The following is a 21,643-nucleotide window of genomic DNA, read 5'->3' as shown; positions in this document are numbered from 1 at the left end:
GACTGTGTGGATTCGATGGCCTGGCACGTTAGACCCACAGCAGTATAAGGCTCTAGTAGGCACTGGTGCACAGTGTACTCTAATGCCATCAAGTTATAAAGGGGCAGAACCCATCCGTACTTCTGGTGTGACAGGGTATCCTGGTTTTGGCTGGGATAGAGCTAATTTTCTTTCTAGTAGCTGGTATAGTGTTATGTCTTGGATTCAGTATGAGAAGAATGTTGATTAACACACTGATGTTTTTCAGTTGTTGCCAAGTAGTGTTTATACTAAGAAGTCAAGGATTCTTCAGCTTCTCATGCCCAGACAGCAAGAAGGTTGGGGGGGGCACAAGAAGTTGGAAGGGGACACAGCCAGGACAGCTGACCCAAACTGGCCAACGGGGTATTCCATACCATGTGACGCCACATCTAGTTTATAAAGTGGGGGGAGTGGGGATGGGGGATCGCCTCTCAGGGACTAGCTGGGTGTCGATTGGCGGGTGGTGAGCAATTGCACTGGGCATCATTTGTACATTCCAATCCTTTTATTATTGCTGTTGTCATTTTATTAGTGTTATCATTATTAGTTTCTTCTTTTCTGTTCTATTAAACCGTTCTTATCTCAACCTATGAGTTTTACTTTTTTCCCCGATTTTCTCCCCCATCCCAGTGGGTGGGGGGGGAGCGAGTAAGCAGCTGCGTGGTGCTTAGTTGCTGGCTGGGGTTAAACCATGACACCATGTGACGTCATGCCTAGTACATAAACTGGGGGGAGTTGGCCTGGGGGGGTGGATCGCTGCTCAGGAACTAACTGGGCATCGGTCAGTGAGTGGTGAGCAATTGCATTGTGCATCACTCGTTTTCTATATTCCAATTCTTTTACTATTATTATTGTCATTTTATTATGCTTCCCTTCTGTCCTATTAAACTGTTGTTATCTCAACCCACTAGTTTTACTTTTTTTCCCATGATTTTCTCCCCCATCCCACTGGGTGGGGGGGAAGTGAGTGAGTGGCTGCATGATACTTAGTTGCCAGCTGGGGTTAAAGTACAACACTCACACATGTTAATTGCTGGTATTGTAGACTGACATCTTTACTCCTGTTTGTACCAACATCATCTGTCCAAATCAAAAGCTGAAGAGCCAAGAAGCTGTTTCTATCATGACAGTTCACTTAACCAAAGCAGTTTTGTGTAAATTTTTTAGTACATGATATCTTCTGCTGTAACATTTGCTTCTTCTGTTTTAGTCTTAATTTTAGGGAAATGAATCCCACTAATGGCTATTAGCAGCAAATTTACTGCATGTGCTGTGGCACTTGCCACACAGAGCCAAAAACAGTCTTCAAACTGTTCTTCTAAGATGACGAATTGAAAGACGTTTTCCCGAAAATTGGCAATTCTTTCTGTGAGGTGATGAAGTTTCACAGCAGCCATAAAACTGGTGACTGCAAGTACTATAAATCCACCTGCAACAAAATGGAAGAAGTATTCACTGTTGTTGTCAAAACAAGACAGACATTTTGGCTGTGCTTCAGAAGGCTTATTGAACACAACAATGAGCATTATACAGAGTAGGGATAGACTTAGGCATGGCTTAAACACCTTCAAAATGCTCATTCTTTATTCTATGGCCAGACATCATACCAGTGTTTGTAATAAAGCCTTTTTATCAGTGATACAGAGGCTAAAGACTGGCATTCATAGCTCCTGTAAAAAGCTGACTAGACACAATAAGCTGAGATGCCACCTGACAGTTCTGATAGATGAGAATTCACTGCTAACTTCATTTTTATTCACAAGTATTTAAGTCGAGGAGATATTTAGTAAGGCAAGAGAAGGAACTTTTAACATTTTGTATGAATGTGACTGGTGAAAAATACTGGTAAATTATTTTACCTGCAAGGAAGTTCCAAAGGCATACTCCTGCTGGACCTTTAATTGCCCGGTAAGGAACTTTTATTGCGTTAAGAATGCAGAATCCAAAACTGACCAGAGAAAAGAAAATGGCCACACAGAGGAACATTATAATCATCACATGCAGACCTGTATTCAGCTTTTTCACCATGTGTGGGAAAACTGTCAAGAAAAAAACCAAACATCTATTCAGTGTGTATTTTTTCTTGACAAAAGTAAACATCACACTGTACTGGTGCTACAAACTTAAATTATACTTAAACAAGAGGTGACCGATTCAGATTATTACACGCATCTTAGTTCATGACACTTTATCTGTCACTACATCAGACAAACCAGGATATTCTACTACAGGAATAATCCTTTACACAGGGTCTGTGAGTAAGGATTCAGGCTTAAGTCCTGTTTTATTTATCTAGTTGTGTTAATGTCTTTATCTCTGCTGCTGTATCATCTGCTGCATTCTTTTCTGTCTCTTTTTCATCTCTGCTCTTCATCCCAAACTCCTTTTTTTGAGCTTTCCATTCCTGTCCCATGCTTTTAATCTCATCCCTTTAAAGTCTGATAGTCCCAGTTTCCTTGTCCAGCCCCTTGCTGCCTAAAGCGGTATGACTGCTTTCTGTGTTTATTTTCTCATGTTATTCTTCTTTCTCTCTCTTCCTCTCTCTAATACTGGCTCCAGTGAGATCTACTCTGATTTCATACTTCCTAATCCCACAGGTTTCCACTTTCGGATTCCCTTCTTGGTTTCTCATCTAGTGTTTATGGCACCTTTATGCCCTTGTGGGTATATGGCAGCATTTTAGTTACATTTGTAGGAAGCTTGTGAAGTATTGCCGTGGGGTGGGCTTTAGGTGGAGCACTCCCGTGTTCTGCTATAGGCACGACCTCTTCCTCAGCAGCCTGTCGCTCAGCCGTCTCTAAAGAACGGTTACTTTCTTGTTTTTGTCTTCACAGGTGGAGTTACTTTGCTGGAGGGCCAAGCTGGCCAGCAGCAGGTAAGTGTGGAGCACCTGAGTATTCAGTTTATCCTGCAGCCCTTTAGTAACAGAATCAGAAGAAATGTGAGTAGGGAATATAGGTGACATGCTGACTGGCAGGAAAGAGAGAAGCTGATCGAGAGAAACCTTAAAATACAAGCTGATTAAGAAAAAACCTTCAGGTAGTGTAACACTGCATGCTCATACATGTTTTGAAGACCCAACTGCCTAATTACTAAAAAGAAGGTACATTATATTATAAACAAATAAATAGATTGCTTCCTATGCTGCGTAACTGAAAAAAAATCCAAACAGGCCGCATAGAAAGTAGGCAGCAATAATTAGTAGATGTCACAGTGAATATCAGGTGTACAATTCGGTCATCATGAAATGACAGAATTCTAGTAGATTATGTGGAAAACGTCATAATGTACAAATTCCATACAAAAATTCATTATTCGACAGTTCTGCTTTTTTCAGTAGCTCATTCTGGGGTTGTAGTTAGGCCTGCTGTACACGGGAGCTACAGAAGAGACTCTGACAGGAAGAAAGGAATGCAGTAAATGAGAATCAGAAGTATGTATGAGAAATGGGAAGCCAGAAACTAGCTTGCTTTCTTACTGGAAAATAATGGGCAGTATAACAACAATGCAAATGGAATTTACCCTTCTTACAAACCAGCATAGTTTTTAGGGTTATTGTAAGGATTCTTTTGCCTCTTTTCTGAGACTCTCAGCCAAGTCCCAAAGACATGACCAGTGAGCCTGGCTTAGGAGGCAGAAATAAGAATCCTCAGGAAGGATATTGCCATGGAGGCTCCTGACACTTTCCAGCTGTGTTTGCTATACACCAGCAAAATGCCTGGCTTTCCCAGCTCATTCTCAGGGCTTGATTCAGTTGTCAAAACATAAGCATCTTATGCCAATTTAGATGTCTTAGGGCTACCACAACAGCCATGTGGGTCTACCATACATGCCGCACTATGTATGGGACACCTTCAGAAGCAGCAGCTGGAGGCCAGGTGATACACCCTGGGGAGTCTAAGATAGCACTGGACACCTATTATGGCAATTGAATCATGCTGTCACTGTCCCAGTTAAAAGAGAATGTGCCAGCTGTAAGCCTACTCTAGTGAATGTTAACAGAGTGAAAGGCGATGTACTAATAACCATATATTATTGTGATTTGGAATTCCAAAGTTTTGGAGCTACTGCAGTACTGCAGCATACGAGGTGCTGCCTGTGAAGTCCATTTATGCTAACACATTCCCCAAGAAAATTCTCCCGTATCTTGCTCTGCAGTAAGTTCAGAATGCTTGGAGATTAAGGGGGATATTCAAAGCAAAAAAAGTCAGATCAGACCTAGAATGCCCAGAAGTCCTGCTGACCATTGTGCAAAAGCATTTAACAGCTTTGTATACTACCGTGATACCATTTTGAAACCAGTATTGTGAAAGTAGCAAACCCAATAGAGCTATTAGAATACTTCAAAGGGAAAATCTCTGGGACACTTGTTACCTAAAGGCATGGTTGTGCCCACTGCACTTAATGACCCAGTTTTACAGTTCTAACAGGGAGAATTCTTACTAACTTCAGCGAGAGCTTTCTTTGTCTAAGGAGTATAGGATCATGTCCTCCAAATACTTACCGATGCAGTCCAGAGTGATGGTGGAACATTTGGCCTTCCTCTCAGGTTACACAGTAATTAATCAGAAAGTTTATTAAAGAGTCCAGAAAGTTGTACAGAGATTTAAAGGAGATTGGCTACTTTTTTCCTCATTCTCTCTGACAGGATAGCGTGAAAGAACTGGGACTGTATTTCTGAATGCCCTGAAGAGGAGCAGAGCAGAGGTGGAAGAGCTTTGACCTGATGGCCTGTCTGCCAGCCATTCAAACTCACTAGACAAAGCATTTGAGCATGACTGCTATGTCCATGTCATGAAGCTGCATCTGCAGTCAGAGCTTGAGCAAGACTTGGTTATTGTAAATGCTATCAGTCCAAATTCATCGCATCTTAACAACTGGTCATGCTGATCTAAGTTGAGGTGGCTCTGGTTCTCTTCTTCATTCCCTGTTACGTCCCACAGTCCTGCCTTCCTTTGAGTTTTTATAGTGGTGCTCGTGCAGTTGTGTAGTCAGCCATGATCCTATGGGAAACTAATTTTTTTTTTTTTGTAGGTTAATTTTTTGGCCAGCTTAACTTAACTTCCTGAACTATCTCACCACAGCAACTACCAGAGCCATTGCAAAGGATGGGGCAGGACAGCATTTTTTGCAGGCCAGGGATAGAGTAAGACCGCAGCAGCTTTGACTCGTATTGGTTTAAGTTGCAGTGGATCTGCACACTGAACTAAAAATCTTCAATGCAAAGTATCATTTTCACTACAGCACAGGATGTGTGAACACTGGAAATCATCCAAAGTACAGACCAACATCTGAGTGCTTTTGAGACCTCAGGAAAATCTTTTACGTTAAAAGGAATACACTTGTAAGAGTTTGTACATTTTTAAGAGTTCAGCAATTTTTTCTCTCCAAAGTTACCAGAAAAGAAGGTAAAAACTTCTCCAACATGTTAATAAAGTTAGAAGTATCTGCTATGGCAGACATCTGCATTAGGACAGCTAGAGAAATACAGAAATGTGGACAGCTACATAAATCTCTACTTCTTAAAGGAAAAAAGAAAGGAGGGGTTCAACAGAGAAGGCAAGGACAGAGAGGCACAGAGAGATTGCAGAGCAACATGTGGCTTAGGAAAAAGCCAGTCAAGGGGAAAGTAAGATTTACAGGGTCATCTCCAAATGACTTTCAGTCCCTTCACAAGACTAAAAGAAAACCCCCAATCTAGCCCTAGGGATTTTTTTTTCCCATCTTGACTCCAGGATGACTGGAAGAAAAAAAGCTAGCCTGAAATGATAAAGACTTACATTCACGCTCAGATCCCAAACCATAAAGGCCACAAATATAAATTTAATAATAATAATTTGTATTCTGTAAGTTCTGTAAGCAAGAACAGAGTGCTTTTAAAGTTGAAGCAGACATTAGGCTAAAGATTCAACAAAAATTGTACTTACTTGTGAATTTGGAACGCCGCCCGCCCAACCCACACTGGCGTATTTTGCCGCCCCGAAAGAGTCCGTAGTAAATTTCCCCGATGAACTTGACCAGCTCCGGATCTGTGGCATTGACCAGATCAGCTCCTGTTTTGCAAAGGATCTTTCCAGTCATCCACTTTGGGGTCCCCATTGCAACAACAATCAAGATAGAAGACACAAAACTTATTAGGGAAGCTAAGGCAAATAAAGTCTTTTTAAAACAGCCAGGCATCCTAGTGGTTTCAAGGAATCAGCTCCAAGGCCTCTCTGCAGCAATCAGGCACGCTTCCCATTTTTTCTCATGCCCCGAAATCCACAAATGAATAGCAGGCATTTCAAAACGCATCTCATTGTATTTTGAAGCTCCAGAAATCAATCTGTACGGTTAAAAATCAAGTCCAAACCCACATTTTGCTGCGACAACATCCTGAAGCGGTTGCAAGTAACAGCTTCATTACGCTGTGGTGCGGTGATGCCTGTTTCTGCAGAAGGCAATCCTATACCTATCGCCTGGCTTATGTTTCATCGGAGGTTTAATTGTCCTCAAATGACATGAAGTTCTTTACCGTGGCCTCACGGGAAGAAAACGAGGAGCAGAGCCCAGTTTTTTTCAGATTATTCAGAGCGCGGGTAAACGGCCAAGTGCGAGGGACGGGGCGTTAAACCCACAGTTCGTCAGCAGGGTTCTGCTGGCGTCTCGGCCGCCCCGAGCTGCCTTCTCTCTCCCACCCCACCCTGCCTCCCAGCGTCACTGCGGCCGGAGCTACCAGCACCGTCCGCTCGGCTCGGAGCGGTGCCCCTCCGTCCCCGAGCCCGGTGACCGAGGGACCTAAGGGGTGTTTGACGACGCCGAGGCCTCACGCCCGCGTCTTCCGCGTTCCAACGGGACGCGCGCAGCTCCTCGCCGCCCGGCAGGCCCGGCCGTGGGTGCCGTGCCGGCGGCGGAGCGCAGGTGCTCGGGGACTGAAGCGAGCGGCGTAATTCAAGCTCCGGGTGCGATCCCGGAGTACGAAGGACAACCGGCCCTCGCTGCCCTCGCTTCTACGGTTACTGCCACTCAAGACCCGCGGGGATCTTTACAACCCCTGATTAATGAATGAACCCTGGCAGCGTCCCCGGCAGGCAGGTAACGCGGCCCGCCGCTGGAGCTCAGGCCGGCTGGGGAGGGGAGGGGAGGGGAGGCAGGCACGGTGGGTGGGCGAGTGCCCGCCCGCCCAACACGGGCACGCCGCCGGCGGCTTTCGCCCCGGGCCGGGCCAGGCGCTGAGGGCGCGGGTGGCGGAGTTCCTGAGGTGAAAGTCTCGCGGCGGCGCCCCCTGAGCCCCGGCGGGCTGGCGCTCAGCCCAGGCGCCGCCATTTCCCCTTCCCCCGGCAGGCAGCGGCAGGACCGGCCCTCCCGCCCCGCCACCTGGGGCCGGGCGCTGCCGCCCCCAGCCCGCCCCTGGCAGGGGCCAGCCCGCATGCGCCGGCGGGGCCGGGCGGTCAGGCCAGGCGGCGGCGGAGGGAGGCAGCTCCGGAGCGGGGCGGGCAGCGGGCATGGCCGCGGCGGGCAGGGTGCTGGTGTACGGGGGCAGAGGGGCGCTGGGCTCCCAGTGCGTGCGGTACTTCAGGTCCAGGAACTGGGTAAGCGCCGGGCCGGGGGGTGGCGGCGGCGAGGCGGGGACCCCCGCCGAGGGGAGCGCTGCCTCCCCGCCGGGACGGCGCCGCGTCAGGCGGGGCGGAGAGCGGGGCCGCTAACGCGCCGTTCCTCTCGCCGCGGCAGTGGGTGGCCAGCATCGACCTGGCGGAGAACGAGGACGCCAGCGCCAACGTGGTGGTGGGGGCGGCCGAGTCCTTCCCCGAGCAGGCCGAGCAGGTGGGTCCGCGGCGGGCTGCGGGGCGGCCCGGCCCTCCCCTCCCCGGGCGAGGCCGTGGAAGCGGGGCAGCCAGCCTCTCTCCCGTCGCGTTTTCCTCCATTCGCCCGTTGCCCGCTGCTGTAGTAGCAGCAGTGGGGAAGGCGGCGGGGCGGGGGGGGGGGTCCGGTTTGGGGCAAGAAGCCGCCGCTGTGGGGGTAAGGAGCGCGGCCGGTGGCGGTCCCGCCGCAGTGCCGTCAGCCCGAAGATCCTGGCTTCTGCTCGTCGCTGCTGCTTACTTTTTTTTTTGTGTGTGTGTGTGTAATTTCCCTTTAACCGCATGCGTGCGTGTATGAATATGCAGAAAGAGCTTGATCTGGGAGTTTTGGAGGTTGAGCATGTAAGGGGGTTTTGCGTTATTTTTCTCCAGGTGACTTGAAAAGCCGCAGGCTTTTCAGACGAGTATAATGAAGATGGATTAGGACGCTTTAAAATGCAACACCTCTTTCTAACGGCCTAACTCTTACATGTGTCGTGTGTAGGTAGATGGTATACTCACAGCATACAAACCCTAAGCCCCGATGGGATCCCTAGAGAATGCACTGGTTTCCACAAAGGTAGATACAGGAGAATCCAAGCCAGCCTAAAAACCGTTTTGCCTTATTCTCAAGAGATGGGATTTAATTTTTTTAATTTTAACTTTTGAACCTATTTCTGTTATTGATAAACTGAATCACTAGCCAGTGTGTTTTCCTTACATCTGCGCAACTCTTAAGGCTTTTAAAGAGTAATATAGAATGTTTGCAACGTATTTTTCAATGCTGAACCTTTGTGAAAACCGGTAGATTTTTTTCCTTTTGTTGAGAGATGAATTGTTTGCTTTTCACTTTGGCAGAGAAGATTCATAGCCAACAAATTCATTACCAACTGTTAAGTCTTATAATTGAAAGATAAGAAATACTGGATATTTAAAAGTATCCCAACTCAAATTTAGGGGCCAGACAAACTGATGGTTGTGGTCTAGATGGAAGCAATAAGAAGGCTAATCTTTAGTTGTTCATTTCTTGCACTGTCATCACAAGTGACACCAGTAGTCCTGGTCAGACCTGGAGTTGCATTTCCCGTATTAAACAGCACCATAATACCCACAGAACCACCTGTCAAAAATTAAGTTGCAATTAAAAATTTTTGTTAATGATGTAGGTAAGGGTCAGATCTTTCAGTCCTGCTCAGATCAGTTATTTCAGTGATGTCATGCACTGTATGGTCTGACTTTTATCTGTAGTTATTTTTCAACACAATTATTTTGTTTCGAGTTCATAGATCATAAATGTTAATTTTCTACAGCTGTTTAAATTGCTATGTGTTGTGTTACTCGGCTATGTAACTGGAAAAAAGTAACTTTTAAGGCAGTCTTGATATCTATTCCTTTAGCTTATCAGTCCAGTGTTTTCAACATGTTTTTGTTTGATGTATTGAAGGTGACAACAGAGGTTGGAAAACTTCTTGGTGAAGAAAAGGTGGATGCGATCTTGTGTGTAGCAGGAGGATGGGCTGGAGGCAGCGCCAAAGCTAAATGTAAGCCTTTGGTACATGCATGCTAGTGAACATGTGAATGAATTCTTAAAAATCATGGTAATAGAGATATTTGAGATCCTCTTTCTTCCTGAGTCCAGAAGAGGACATAAGCATGAAAGTACAAAATAGCTCAGTCACAATGCTTCTTAGCGCTTCTCTGAATTTTTGCTGTCTGTTAAATTTGCACAGCGATTAGTATTCTCAGTAATACTCTCTGATGCACCAATTTTCATCAGAAAAATCTTTATGAAGGAGTTCAGCATTATTATCTATGAACTAACTTTTGCAAGGTCAGGCAAGTTATGTAAGACAGTGGCTGGGCAGAAACATCAATGTTGTTTCCTAATTCATTGCTTTATGCATAAAACCTCAGTTGCCTCCTGCAGTGCTCTGAGCTATTACTGTGCGATACAGTATTGGAAGGAGCTGTCTAATGACCTGAGATCACGCTACAGAAAAAAGCCTTCAGTTTAAAAAAAGCATGTAATATAATAAAAAATATAATGTAATATTCGTAACAAAATTTTGTACTTTACCTCCTAGTGTAGAGATACGAGAAAAAAATATCGACTTGTTTTCTGTCTGAAGCAAATCTGGTAAAATGTGTCCTTTTCTGCCCCCCTTCCAGTTTGGACATTACTGGCAAAGATCTCTTTTTAAAGAGAGACAGTGTGGGAAGGCATAGACACTTACACCACAGTTGTATTATATTGGATTGTTATTAGTATGCACTGTATTTTAAATAAGGTAATTTATCATAACCATAATTTATAGTAAAGTTATTGGTAGGATAGCAGGACATCTTGGGATAGGTGGTCAGCTTATGTCACACAGTTATTTAGGCTTCTTCCATATTGTGTTATGGAAATGGTTCTTTCTGAATACTAAAGTCTTTTACATGGCTAGTTGTTTGTTTTTTTTCTTTTCCCATGCAGATACTGATAATAAAAAAACAATTATGAGAGTTCAGATTTTGATTTCATTTGAAGTTCTGGTGTACCTCCCCCAGTAGGCTGCCTTACCAGAGGTTGCACTCCAGTATGTAGGGGCACTGGAATGCACACTTGGTACAGTGCAGATGCATGCATCTTCGATATTCCATACCAGTGTACTACTGTCAGGCAGACAGATTGTTTCTTGGTTTACGAAGTAATCTGGTGATAAGAAATACTTTTTTGTTCAACTCCTTTATCTCTTGGAGTCTTCTGTCTGCATACTAATGGACCATAGCTCTTTTGCAGCCAGTGAGGAAGTTACAGAAAGAGATCATGCTACTGCAAGGTGCGATGAGGCTAATGTGAGAGTTTGGAGATCCTTGACATAGATTGAAGCAACGCCTACAGGAGTTTCAAGAGCTTGGAAATCTTTGAACCATAAATGGAGAGCTAAGGGAACTATCTTGTGTTTATTATTTTTATTTCTGGTAATGAGAAAGCAGAAAATTGTCTAGAATGTATGCTGTAAAGCTGGGACTCAGAGCCCAAAGAGAAGGGAGATACAGAAGACATAAATTGATATGCTACCTGGTGTGGAAGTAGAAAATGGTAGAAAGCATGTTTTCATAGTCCTGTCACATAGTGCTGTTGCACTCAGTGTGACAGTAAGGAATTTGGAAGTTGTCTATCTTGTAGTTAATTTCACTAATTCTCTTCCTCATCAGCTTTATATAAAAACTGTGATCTGATGTGGAAGCAGAGCGTTTGGACATCGACTATTTCCAGCCACCTAGCCACAAAACATCTGAAACAAGGAGGCCTCTTGACTTTGACAGGAGCTCAAGCTGCTTTATCTGGAACCCCAGGTAAAATGCAATGCATGATAACTGCTGGGACATCAACAGTTACAGCTATCTGTTAGTTTGAGCATTGTTGTTTGTAAAGCAACAGTTTCACTCCCCAATTTCTTGACATCTAGTACAAGTGGAAAATTGCTGCTGAAACACTTAAGGGAAGTGTAATTTTACAGGTAGCAGTACTGAAGCTCTTGAAGCTGGAGTGCAAACAGAATCAGTATTTAAATATTTGACATGCATTGGTGAAATGTACTTGGCTAATAAATGATACAGTAAAAAAAAGTTCGGAAAATAATGAAGAATAGAAGCTCACAGCAAGCTGTAAGTACAGTGCTTAAATAAAGTTAAATCTTTGTGTTCTGAAAGGCAGAGTCCTTGATTGCCCAATTTTTCCATTAGTGATGACTTAGCTGATTCTGTTAACTATGCTTGTCCTGTTCATGTTCTGATTCCAGTCTGCCTTTGCTTCAGACATAGATAAGCTTGTTGACCTTTGGCTTTGCCCTCCACTATTAAATACAAACTTTATTGAGTTTTTTCATCTCGCTCCTCGCCATGTTGGTCTGCATGGAGGAAGAAATCTGGGAGCAATTTAAAATTTAAAAAAAACAAAGCACTGACAAACAAGCCCACAGGCAGGGAGAGGCATTTGAGACAAATACTCTTATTTCCCAATCTTTTATTAGTGTGATTTCAGCAATATTTTGATGAGACATAGATACTAAAGTTTATGAATATTCCTGAAAGCTGTGTCTAAAACTGTTCAGGAAAAATATGCTATAGGTTCTATTTAATAATTTTACCTTCTGTGTTTACAGCTGCATCTGGCATAGTCCGAAGATAAAAGGCTTATTTTATGGGAATAAGCAGATGAATAATTTACTGTGTACTACTGACTGACCATATACAAATGAAAAAATGTGAACTGTGGCAAACTTTCATGTTTTATGTTTGGGTGGTTTTGGGAGGTAGGGACCACAACACAGGAATCAAAGTGATTTGCGTTCATGTTTTGAACTAGCTGGTTTCAAAGAGCCTGACTTTTTCTAAAAAAACACAGCAGTGCTTTGGGCAAACACATGCAACTTATTAACTTCAGGAAGAATTGGGAAAGAGTTGTTACTCAACTTTTGCCAATATGACTTGTTAGGCTTGTTACTACCAGCCATTACAGAAGGAATCATCTTTTTCTTGTTTGCTGTTAGTGTGATTTTTTTTTTTTTTTTCCTTCCCTATGTGAAAATGTTGACTCACATAATGCAAATTGACAAATACTGGAAGTTTATATAAAAAGTTACAGAAACGGTCTGACAGTGGCTAAGAAATGGTAGAAGCATGAAAAGGTTTAACAAGACTTGGAATGTTTGGGTTAGACAAGACAAGAGGGGAATACGATAGAGATGCAAATGGTTTTTATTGTAACAATAAAATAAGTTAGCTACTGCTGCCCATGATTCCTCTTAATAAAAATGGATGTTATACAATATGTCTAATTGAATATAATGGAAACACTTCTATAATGCAAAATTACCTTTAACTTTGATACAAAATGCTTGCTCAGGAACATTGGAAAGTGGCTGAGTAGTTATATAGATGGCTAGAAAGGCATCCAGCTGTAGTAGGCAAAATACATTGATGTTTTCATATGTGCTTCATCTGTATCTGGGCTGCTTGGCAGATATATACCATGAGACATCTTAGACCTATGGGACCCTGATTGTACCTGACCAGTGTGCCTTATGCTCTCATTCCTGTTGCTCTTACACTGCTAACTACTGTCTGCCTAGAAAGCAACAGTGTTTAGGAAGAAGTGTGCTTTACCTGTAGGTTATTTAGTAATTTCCTACCATGAGGGGTTTTTTTTGTAGTTTTTGCCAAAAGGCCTGTCAGACTTGGGATGCTGACTAAGTGAATTACAGTTCCGGAGAGAAGTAAGCTGTATCTGTGTGAGTCCAAACCTGCAAATACCTTAGTCATATGATTAAAATTAATGGACAATTCCCTTACTAAAGTCTATAAGCATCTTCACTTACCCTGTTAGATTTGCAAGGTTAGCCCTGTAGGTCCCGTCCTTCAGGGTACATTTGGGTACACTAAATAAATGTACTAAACTCAGTAAGCTGCTCATTTCTATAGTGCTGAGTAAATTGAGTTCAGTGATTGTTCCTGGATGTCTAGTAAGAGCTTTTTGTTTCTTTTTTCCTTTTTTAATACATATGTTTTGATAATGTTTTAAAAGTCTGATTCTGTTCTGGTTGTGGTAAGTGGTCTTAATATTCGTCAAACAGTCTGAGTTTCTGTCATACTAATGATGATATCAAGAGCTGTTTTGATTGTGCTCTAATTTGCCTGTTTTTAATTGTTAGGGATGATTGGCTATGGCATGGCCAAAGGAGCAGTGCATCAGCTTTGTCAGAGTTTAGCTGGTGCCAATAGTGGCTTGCCATCTGGTTCTGCTGCTGTTGCCATTTTACCGTAAGTGGTTGCATAGTTGCCTCTGCCTGTCTTGTTTTATTTAATTACTGCTGTAACCTGGAGTCACATGGATATGCTTGCGATGTCCTGTTCACAGTACACAAACAGCTTCTCAGACCTATGTACAGTTTCACAGAGAAATGAGACATCTTGAATGTATCAACAAAATGATATGCAAGTCACCCTAAAAATGATTAAGTTCTTTTCTTGTCCTTTCCTTTGCAAAACAGTAGTGGATGTCAGGATTAAAATTTGATTCACTTTTAACCAGTTTAACCGTAGCCATTCATTAATGTGTGATTTCTCTCCCCCCACCCCAGTATAGAGAGAACTCTGAAAATGAGATGAGCTATTCAGCACAGTTTTACTTGGCTGTGTGATAATGGTAAAGCAAAGGATTACTTTACAAGTTTTGACTAGTTTAAAGAAGCTTCTTCATAAGGTGCTGCATATCTATGCTTGATCAGTAAAATGAGGTCACTTTAAGGACCTGTGAAAAGAAAAAGTTTAGCTTTTATTTGCTTCTCACAGCTTTCTTTTTGATGAGGAAAGCTAGAAGAAGGTGGATGGCCTAGTAGGTCTTCACTATGTGTAAATTTATCAATTCTGCTACAAAAACTAAAAGTATTTTTCTTGCCAGGTCTATATCTAGTTCAGGACCCAAAACTTAAGACTAAAGAGTTCTGTATAGGAATTTGGAACACTACCTGAGTTCTCCCTGCTTTGTTTTCCTCATACACATCCTCTTACGCGCACTTCTTCAGGTCAGAGACCAACAGCATTAAAAGTGTTTGGATAATTCACACCACCTTCTACAGAGCTTTACAGACAGGCAGACACCAAGATCACCGGACTTCTGGGCGTTCTGTGCTTGCATAGTTCTTATGCAAAACTTTGGTTTTGGGTGAATTTTTGAGAGAGTAATTACACCTTGGATTGTTAACAGCATCTCGGTGAGGGAGTTGTGAAAAGTTCACCCCTTAATATCATTGTATGTAGTGTAAATACGTATCATCAAAGTCAAAACTTGCTATGCTTGTGCACTTAATTTCTGCATTTGCAGCTGGCATAAGGCTAGTTGAAAGCATGGATGTAGTGCGTATGTGCTGTGCAGTACATGCGAACAAACGTATTACTGCCATTCCCTGTCTGCACAAGATAGCCCACAGCTCCCTTCCAGTCCAAGTGATTGCCCTAATGGGCTGGATGTCATCAGTGAGCCAGGATGGTGAGGGATTATGGGTTGGAGCCTTTGATACACATTGAAACTGGTGGTTATATGCTGTTAACACATGTAGAGGATGCAAGGGAAATCCATACCACGTGGTATAAGAGTTAAGTATATGTTACGGCAATGAATAGAAGCAGGTAGCACTCATCAGAAATATGATGTGTAAATAAAAAGCTTATCTTTTTTAATCACAGGGTTACCTTAGATACACCAGCAAACAGGAAATCAATGCCTGACGCAGATTTCAGCTCCTGGACACCCTTAGAATTCATTGCTGAGTGAGTATCCGTGTGATAATTAAACAATTCCTCACTGTCTCTCTTGCTGCTGCATCTTACTGCATGTTCTTTCTAGACAGCCATCTTGGATTTGGGTGTGTTTTTTCCTCTGTCATGTCCTCATTGTGTATGTTTCTAAATCACGTTGGGTTTATTGCACCGGCTTCTTAACTGGAGAAAATTAGCCCAACTCTGTCAACCTCAGCATCTGTATGCCGGTTATTCTGACAAGGGAGATAGCCTTAAGCAGTTGGAAGCCAGAGAATCTCATAAAGCCTGTAGACAAATTAAATTGCAGACAGCAGAGGCAGGAGACAGTAGTCTGGCCTAAAGGTGGACTGCAAAAAGACATGTAAACTTTTGTGGGATTGTTTTTCTTTTAAACACTCTTTACTGCCCAGTCTATGGTGTGTTAGTTCACTTCTGTCAGCTGGCAAAATTCCTGCTCTTGTTTAGAAAAATTTAGTCAAGATTTTTTAATTTTTCATCATCCACAAAGGCTTGTCCAGAATGATGTTGCAAAATGCTAAAACTTCAACTGTAGCTTATGTAACAGCAGGCTGAGATTATAAGGCTTACTGTTTCTCATTCCTCTCAGTTAGAGAGGGTGCAGCGTAAGTACTGCTTTCTGAGATGTGATGGGGAGTAGCAAATGTGCTGCTGAGGGTGAGCTGTCAAAAGGAAGAAAGTAAGGAGACAACTCTCTTGCTGCTTTGACGAAAAACAAAGATGAGTCTACGTTCATACATGTAAAGAGCTTACTCTTACACATTTTTGAAGTCTTTTAGAACTGGCACTGAATCTGCTTTTACATACCGCTAATTGTTCAGAGAGTAGTTTAATTCTGACATTAGATTTCTTTTTTTGTGATTTTTTTTTTAAGTTGAACGTCAGAGTGGGAGATGGTTTTTGTTGTGAGAAGCCTGTGTGGCTGTTTGATGTGGCTCTTTAAAAGGGCCCCATCAGTTGAATTTAGTTGGCGTAAAAATGTTTTAAAAAAAATCTTTAATTTATTGTGCTCCAGAGACTGCTTAGCCAGATGTTGTGGTTTTACAAATTCATTTTTTTAATTTTAACGTCTAAGTATTTTTTCCTTATGGTAGAATTAGGTTGATTGGTTAGGTTTGTTTCTTGGGTTCTAATTCCCTAAACTTTAAATCCAGCTTTGAAAACTGAAAATCTCACAGGCTGTGGAAGAAAAACATCCAATGTTGTTAAGTGTTGGTAACATCTGCATCTTGGGAAGGATGCAGAAAATCTTTTCCTATGTGGAATTTTTGAGCACTTGAATTTTGTGCCCTGGAAACCATTGTGTCAGATAGCAGGATGTTCCAAGATGGCAGTTGCTATGTCTGCAACATTGGAAGGGTTGATGGACCTGAAAAATATACTGCACTTTCTGTATTCTATTTTGAGTAAGGAATTTGTATTGCATTTTGATAAGGAGTGTTCTGGTGTGCTACCTAGAATGAGTCCATCTTACTTGGTGCTATTTTGGATGTCTTAAGGCTTTCTATGCTTCTGCTGAGACCACTTTTGCAGTTAAATATCCGAGTGTTATAATGGCCTCTTGGCAGGCTGATGGGTTTAGCAACTCTTATTTTAGCCATAAATCTCTGTTTCTGGTACATACTGTAAAGGCAACTTAAATAGTCTCTCCTTCCCCTTTTCAAATTTTTTTTTTTAACTTGGGGAAAAAACTTGCCACTTTGGCTTGCCACTTTGATGTTTTAAACTCCTAGCCTTTTCCTTTGAGATGTTCAGAAAATCCTGTGTGTGCACGGTAAAGCCCTATGGATTTCTGTGGGCCTCTGTCCAGCTCTGAGGGTCTGAATCCAGTGATCACACTGCCAGTTTACAAGGTACATAGAAATCACTGGAGAGGGCAATAGGAAAAGAAGGAAACAGGTTTTTATTTTATGCTTCCTGTCAATATGCCTGATAGTAGCGTTTATTTTTTTTCTCCTCCTTACCCTGTTTCATCCATTTATTTTAAAACAGGACCTTTTATGACTGGATAACAGGAAAGAATCGACCAAACTCGGGTAGTCTAATCCAGGTGATAACTACAGGAGGGAAGACTGAACTAGTTGCAGCAGCACATCTTTGATGTCAGTTGCTTAAGATGGTGGAACTTCAGCAAAGGCGAAGCTATGGAAAATCTGTCTGCCAGTATAATTTGGATGGTCTTCTCTATCCAGTGATTGTAGTTATGTCATTAATGGAACCAGATTTCAAGTAATACTTATGTGCTGTCAGTTGTGAACTATCAGCATTTGTTTACCAACGAGTATCAAGTATTTGTCTCTAAATGAAAGTTGCAGGCTTTAAAGTCTGTAGATGTCCTAATTCTGAGCACTGTATGTCAACTTACCTGTTTTCTCTGACATGGTAATTGTGCTTTATATATGTGATTACATGACATAATTGTGGTTTGTTTGTTTCTTTTTTCTCTCTCAATGTTTCTGGCAACTTAGTGTGAGTCTTTCAGTAGTCTATCTGTCTTTTTCTGTCTGAGAATATAACCTTGACCCTGCGTATTATGTTGGCTGTAATTACAGGAAACATTGCAGTCATATATAATGTCCTAGTCTTGTACCATTTTTCTTGTGAATGACCCACTGTGTAGAGATTACTCACTTGAGAAGGAGTTCCTGATTTGCCTTACAGTTTATAATCTGCTATCAGGCCTACAGTTGTAGGATAAAACAGTTGTTCTGCCAGATGATTAGTATGTCTTTGTGTTAGTCATGATGGTTCTTTACTTTTTTGAAAAAGTGCTGTAAAGAAGTACTAGAAAAAGCATACACACGCTTCTATTTGAATATGGAACTTTTTGTGCTAAATAAATGTATATTGTTTTATGTACTGGGCTGTCTCCATCACTGTAATGCAAATATCTGGGTAACATTTTGATCAGTTTAACTGAACTTGCAGTTCAGTTATGGCAAAGGACTTCATTTTATACTTATGTCCTTCTGATCATGCTGCATAAAATACATTTCTGGTGGTAGAGGTGCAAAAGAGTTGCACAGCAAAAACAGGTGCAAAAGCCTGCACAGAGGCAGGCCTTCAGCTGGAGCAAATGTTTTCTTTAATCCAGCTACATTACATGGAAATACAGTTTGGTTGCAGAGTGAAAGTATTGCCTATTCTGACCATAGACTTACATGGAACCAGTGCTTTCCAATTTTTTTTGGAATATCTTGAAAACAATCGAATACGTGAAGTTGTATGTACATTCTTTCTATGCACTTTCTTTATTAACTTCGGGGTTGTGTTGGGGAAGGATTTATAGGCATGAGTCAGGAAACCTTTGCCTTCTCCCCACTACTCATACGTGACCATGTCAATTTTAACATGGTCAGATGGCTGCATGATTGCCTTTTTTGGTATGACTGTCCCTTTACTCATTTTGTTTTGCTGGGTGCAAAGGTGTAAAGGGGAAATTTTATGTCCTGTCAGACCACTCAAGAACTGTCAATTTATGAAGCTGCTTTTGATTTTAAATGGAAGACTCACAGCTATGCTATTTGACCAGCAATGTCTACAGGCTAGGAGTACAGACAAAAACTGCAAGGCACTGATAAGGAATGAAATAAGGCGTTACTTGATTGTTCTGGAAAAGGGAAGAGCTATTGTACTACAAACTTACATGATTTGAAGGCTTCCCTTTGCCAAGCTAGCTGAATTTCCAAGTTGCTGTGTTGTTCTTGCAAACATCTATTGAATTGTGTCTCGGAAGCTCCCTGAAGAGCAGATCAAACTCTTGAATGGTGAAGGGAGCATGGCTGGGATTCCAGATGTGCATTTATACAGCTGTATAGGAGCACAGGGCCAAGGACCTAGCAGGCTGTATGGCTCATGAGTATTTTTGCAGAACTTGCTGTGGCAGAAGATAACACAGCAAATGGGACTAATGTGAGCAGGGACTCTTTTATTTGCTAAGGGCTGCAGGGGCTTTTCAGGCATCTTTGTAGATTATGCGTATGTACCTGGAGCTTAATGTTATTAATAATAACCTGGTGGAAAAGGCAAATGGCTGGTCATTGGTCATGTTGAATTAAGTTGAAGGTTGTGGCTAGCCGACCCTGAAATTATATAGGAGAAAAGAGGGAAACCGGGTTTAAATTTTGGTAGAGAACAAAAGGTCAGAAAAAGACAATGAGGTGCGATCCATGCGTTTCAGAAGCTAGATTGATTCATTCTTCTCCATTAGAAAGACCTGATGGTCCTGGTAGGAAAACCTGAGGCAAATCTGTGGTACTGACCCAGATGCTTCAGGTATGCTCTGCCAGTGTCAACCAGAGATAGGGCCTCGAAAACAGGGGAGGTGTCTACGCTATCCTAAGGAGAGGGTCACTAAGCTCGTGGAGACCTAACGTGGTTAGTTGTCTCCCTCCAGGTCGTAGTGCATGAATGCACCCGCGCAGGTCTAGGAGCAGAACGGCTGCGTTAGGACAGTGTTGAACACGAAGCAGTGCCACCAGTCGCTCTGTTGCTTTACGTGTGCAGCATAGCTCCAGTGCCGGTTCAATGCCTCACAGGGGGCTGCTGTGCACATCCCGACTGCTGCTCTCAGCCAGCTAATTAAATGAAAGGCTGTGGTGGTTGTAAGACAGAGTAGCTGTATAAACTCATGAGATGGAAGAAATCCATGTTGAGTGGAGTGTGAACATAGTAACAGGAACATTGTCCTCAACCGAGTTTTCCTTCTTCCACTCTTGCTTGAAGGGGGAAGAATGGTAGAAAACATGAGCAATTTCTCTGTTCCATAAGAGGTGTCTGCCCCAGTGTCCTCATTCAACTGGTACTGGTGCCTACTGGATAAGAAGCGGTAATATAGCTATTGGAAACAATAATATGTTGACTGTAGCAATGCAAGAGTCATGAAATACGCTGACTGTGAGTTAAAACATAATTGTGAATGGAAGACTGTTGACTGGATTACTAACTTTTATCAGTTGCAGATATGCATGGAAATATTTGAAAACAGCTTATTGAAGCTTGAGGGTGAGAATGAAGGTTGGCAGCTGTATGTCAAGCTTGCTGCTATAGCTGAGAGATTTAACTTGGAGAGTGTGATGGAAAAGAGGCTTTATTTTGACCAGTTTCATCCTGTGTTTCTACAAACTATTCCAGTTAAGTAATTGTCTAGGAAAAAAAGCCACCCTGACACTGCAAACGTCTGGGTTGCCTGGCTCCTTCAGCAGGCTCAGAGATGTGTTGGTGCTGCAATGAGAAGGAGAGATGTAGTCTGTGGGAACTGCAGGGAGTTAATCCATACTAAACACACACACACACAACTGGAGACTGCAGGTCTAGTGTGAAGATTGTCACAGAATCCCAGAATGGTTTGGGTTGGAAGGGACCTTTGAAGATCATCTAGTCCAACCTCCTGCCATGGGCAGGGACAACTTAGTGCTTCTTACAGAAATACAATACCTGATGAATTTCCACTGTAGTGTTGTTAAGAACCCCTGAATTGTTCAGCATATATTAGTATTTCTATAGCACCATCAACCACAATGTAATACTGCAGAAGTAAGCAGTTTATCCTCCTTTAATTTAAGGAATGCAATATTTATTTTTCTTACATATATTAAGCAGCTGAATTTATCAAATTTTTTTTTAGGACTGTACAACTGCTGTCATATTAAAAAATTCACAAGCACAGAGCCAATTTAGTAAGGCACTGTTCTATACAACCTCCTTTTGAAGATGCATACTACTGTCTACTTAAAGAAAGAGATCGGTGAGGTCTGGGAAAAAATGACACAAATCTTGCCACGCATATCAGTCCTGCTCTTACACTCTAACCCATTTATGCTTAGCATTCTGGTTTTTGCAGGTGTAGCAGTCTACCCCATGCTCTTAGAAAAGGGATGTTTCCACACCTGAGCCAATGCGCCTTTGAAAAGGTGATGTGGTTACATGGTACATCCATACACACATAGGTACAATTACCCCAAACTGGGGTGGCTGTTACACATGGCATCAGATACAAATGTGCAGAGACAAAACACGGCTTTGTCAGAATGCCATGGCAACCAGGACAGGTCCGTTCTGTATAGAAGTTTTTTTCTCCCACAGATTTAGAAAAAGTAGATTTTAATAAAGCACGAGTAAATATAAAAGAGACTTGTGCAGTAGAATACCAGGAGTATCATTACAAATCCAAAGACCTCCGAACACTGGGCAAGAAGCTGTTTTCAACATTTCAGATATAAGTGGGTGAGAACCTGAGGTGCTGTTCAGACTGAGGCTGCCATCCTGCAAAGCCTGACCCACGTACAGTCCCATTGCTTTGCAGAACCTTTGGTTCATTGCAGGACTGAGTCTGGAATGTTTTCAGATTTCACTGTGAAGTGTAATTCACATATTTTACAAACAAGTTTAATTAGCTTGTCGAAGTTACGTTTTTACGGGAAAATTAGTTTTCTACCAATTAGCTAATAACAATTGCCACAAAATGAAGGTTTAAAATT

General features: G+C 42.3%; 2 protein-coding genes across 4 annotated transcripts; one reads left to right on the top strand and one right to left on the bottom strand.

The window, feature by feature from the left end:
- Positions 1 to 473: 473 nt before the first annotated feature.
- CLRN2 (clarin 2) lies at positions 474 to 6,711 on the bottom strand. Its single transcript, XM_075023626.1, has 3 exons — positions 5,949 to 6,711; positions 1,881 to 2,060; positions 474 to 1,450 (listed from the first exon to the last, which is right to left on the bottom strand). Exons 1-3 carry the CDS (start codon positions 6,199 to 6,201, stop codon positions 1,185 to 1,187), a joined length of 699 nt encoding a protein of 232 aa, XP_074879727.1. The 5' UTR covers positions 6,202 to 6,711; the 3' UTR covers positions 474 to 1,184.
- Positions 6,712 to 6,890: 179 nt separating this feature from the next.
- QDPR (quinoid dihydropteridine reductase) lies at positions 6,891 to 18,023 on the top strand. Of its 3 annotated transcripts, none has more exons than XM_075023603.1 (7): positions 6,891 to 7,095; positions 7,732 to 7,824; positions 9,283 to 9,379; positions 11,040 to 11,180; positions 13,538 to 13,646; positions 15,072 to 15,155; positions 17,157 to 18,023. In XM_075023603.1, exons 1-7 carry the CDS (start codon positions 7,066 to 7,068, stop codon positions 17,263 to 17,265), a joined length of 663 nt encoding a protein of 220 aa, XP_074879704.1. In that variant the 5' UTR covers positions 6,891 to 7,065; the 3' UTR covers positions 17,266 to 18,023. The 3 variants fall into 3 exon arrangements, with proteins under 3 accessions (XP_074879704.1, XP_074879713.1, XP_074879695.1); XM_075023612.1 differs by having other exon boundaries at positions 6,920 to 7,091; XM_075023594.1 differs by lacking the exon at positions 6,891 to 7,095 and adding an exon at positions 7,423 to 7,592.
- Positions 18,024 to 21,643: the final 3,620 nt, after the last annotated feature.

This window comes from Buteo buteo, chromosome 1, assembly GCF_964188355.1.
Source record: "Buteo buteo chromosome 1, bButBut1.hap1.1, whole genome shotgun sequence".
NCBI lineage: Eukaryota > Metazoa > Chordata > Aves > Accipitriformes > Accipitridae > Buteo > Buteo buteo.
Note: the sequence above shows the minus strand (reverse complement) of the source record. Positions and strands in the feature narration are given on the sequence as shown.

Excerpts from the sequence above, each read along its gene's own strand:
- CLRN2 (XM_075023626.1), bottom strand. The coding sequence starts at position 6,201 with ATGCCTGGCTGTTTTAAAAAGACTTTATTTGCCTTAGCTTCCCTAATA. Across the intron at positions 2,061-5,948 it reads GCGGCGTTCCAAATTCACAA|TTTTCCCACACATGGTGAAA; the intron begins GTAAGTACAATT and ends TTTTCTTGACAG. Across the intron at positions 1,451-1,880 it reads CCTTTGGAACTTCCTTGCAG|GTGGATTTATAGTACTTGCA; the intron begins GTAAAATAATTT and ends ATTTTGTTGCAG.
- QDPR (XM_075023594.1), top strand. The coding sequence starts at position 7,506 with ATGGCCGCGGCGGGCAGGGTGCTGGTGTACGGGGGCAGAGGGGCGCTG. Across the intron at positions 7,593-7,731 it reads ACTTCAGGTCCAGGAACTGG|TGGGTGGCCAGCATCGACCT; the intron begins GTAAGCGCCGGG and ends TCGCCGCGGCAG. Across the intron at positions 7,825-9,282 it reads TCCCCGAGCAGGCCGAGCAG|GTGACAACAGAGGTTGGAAA; the intron begins GTGGGTCCGCGG and ends GATGTATTGAAG.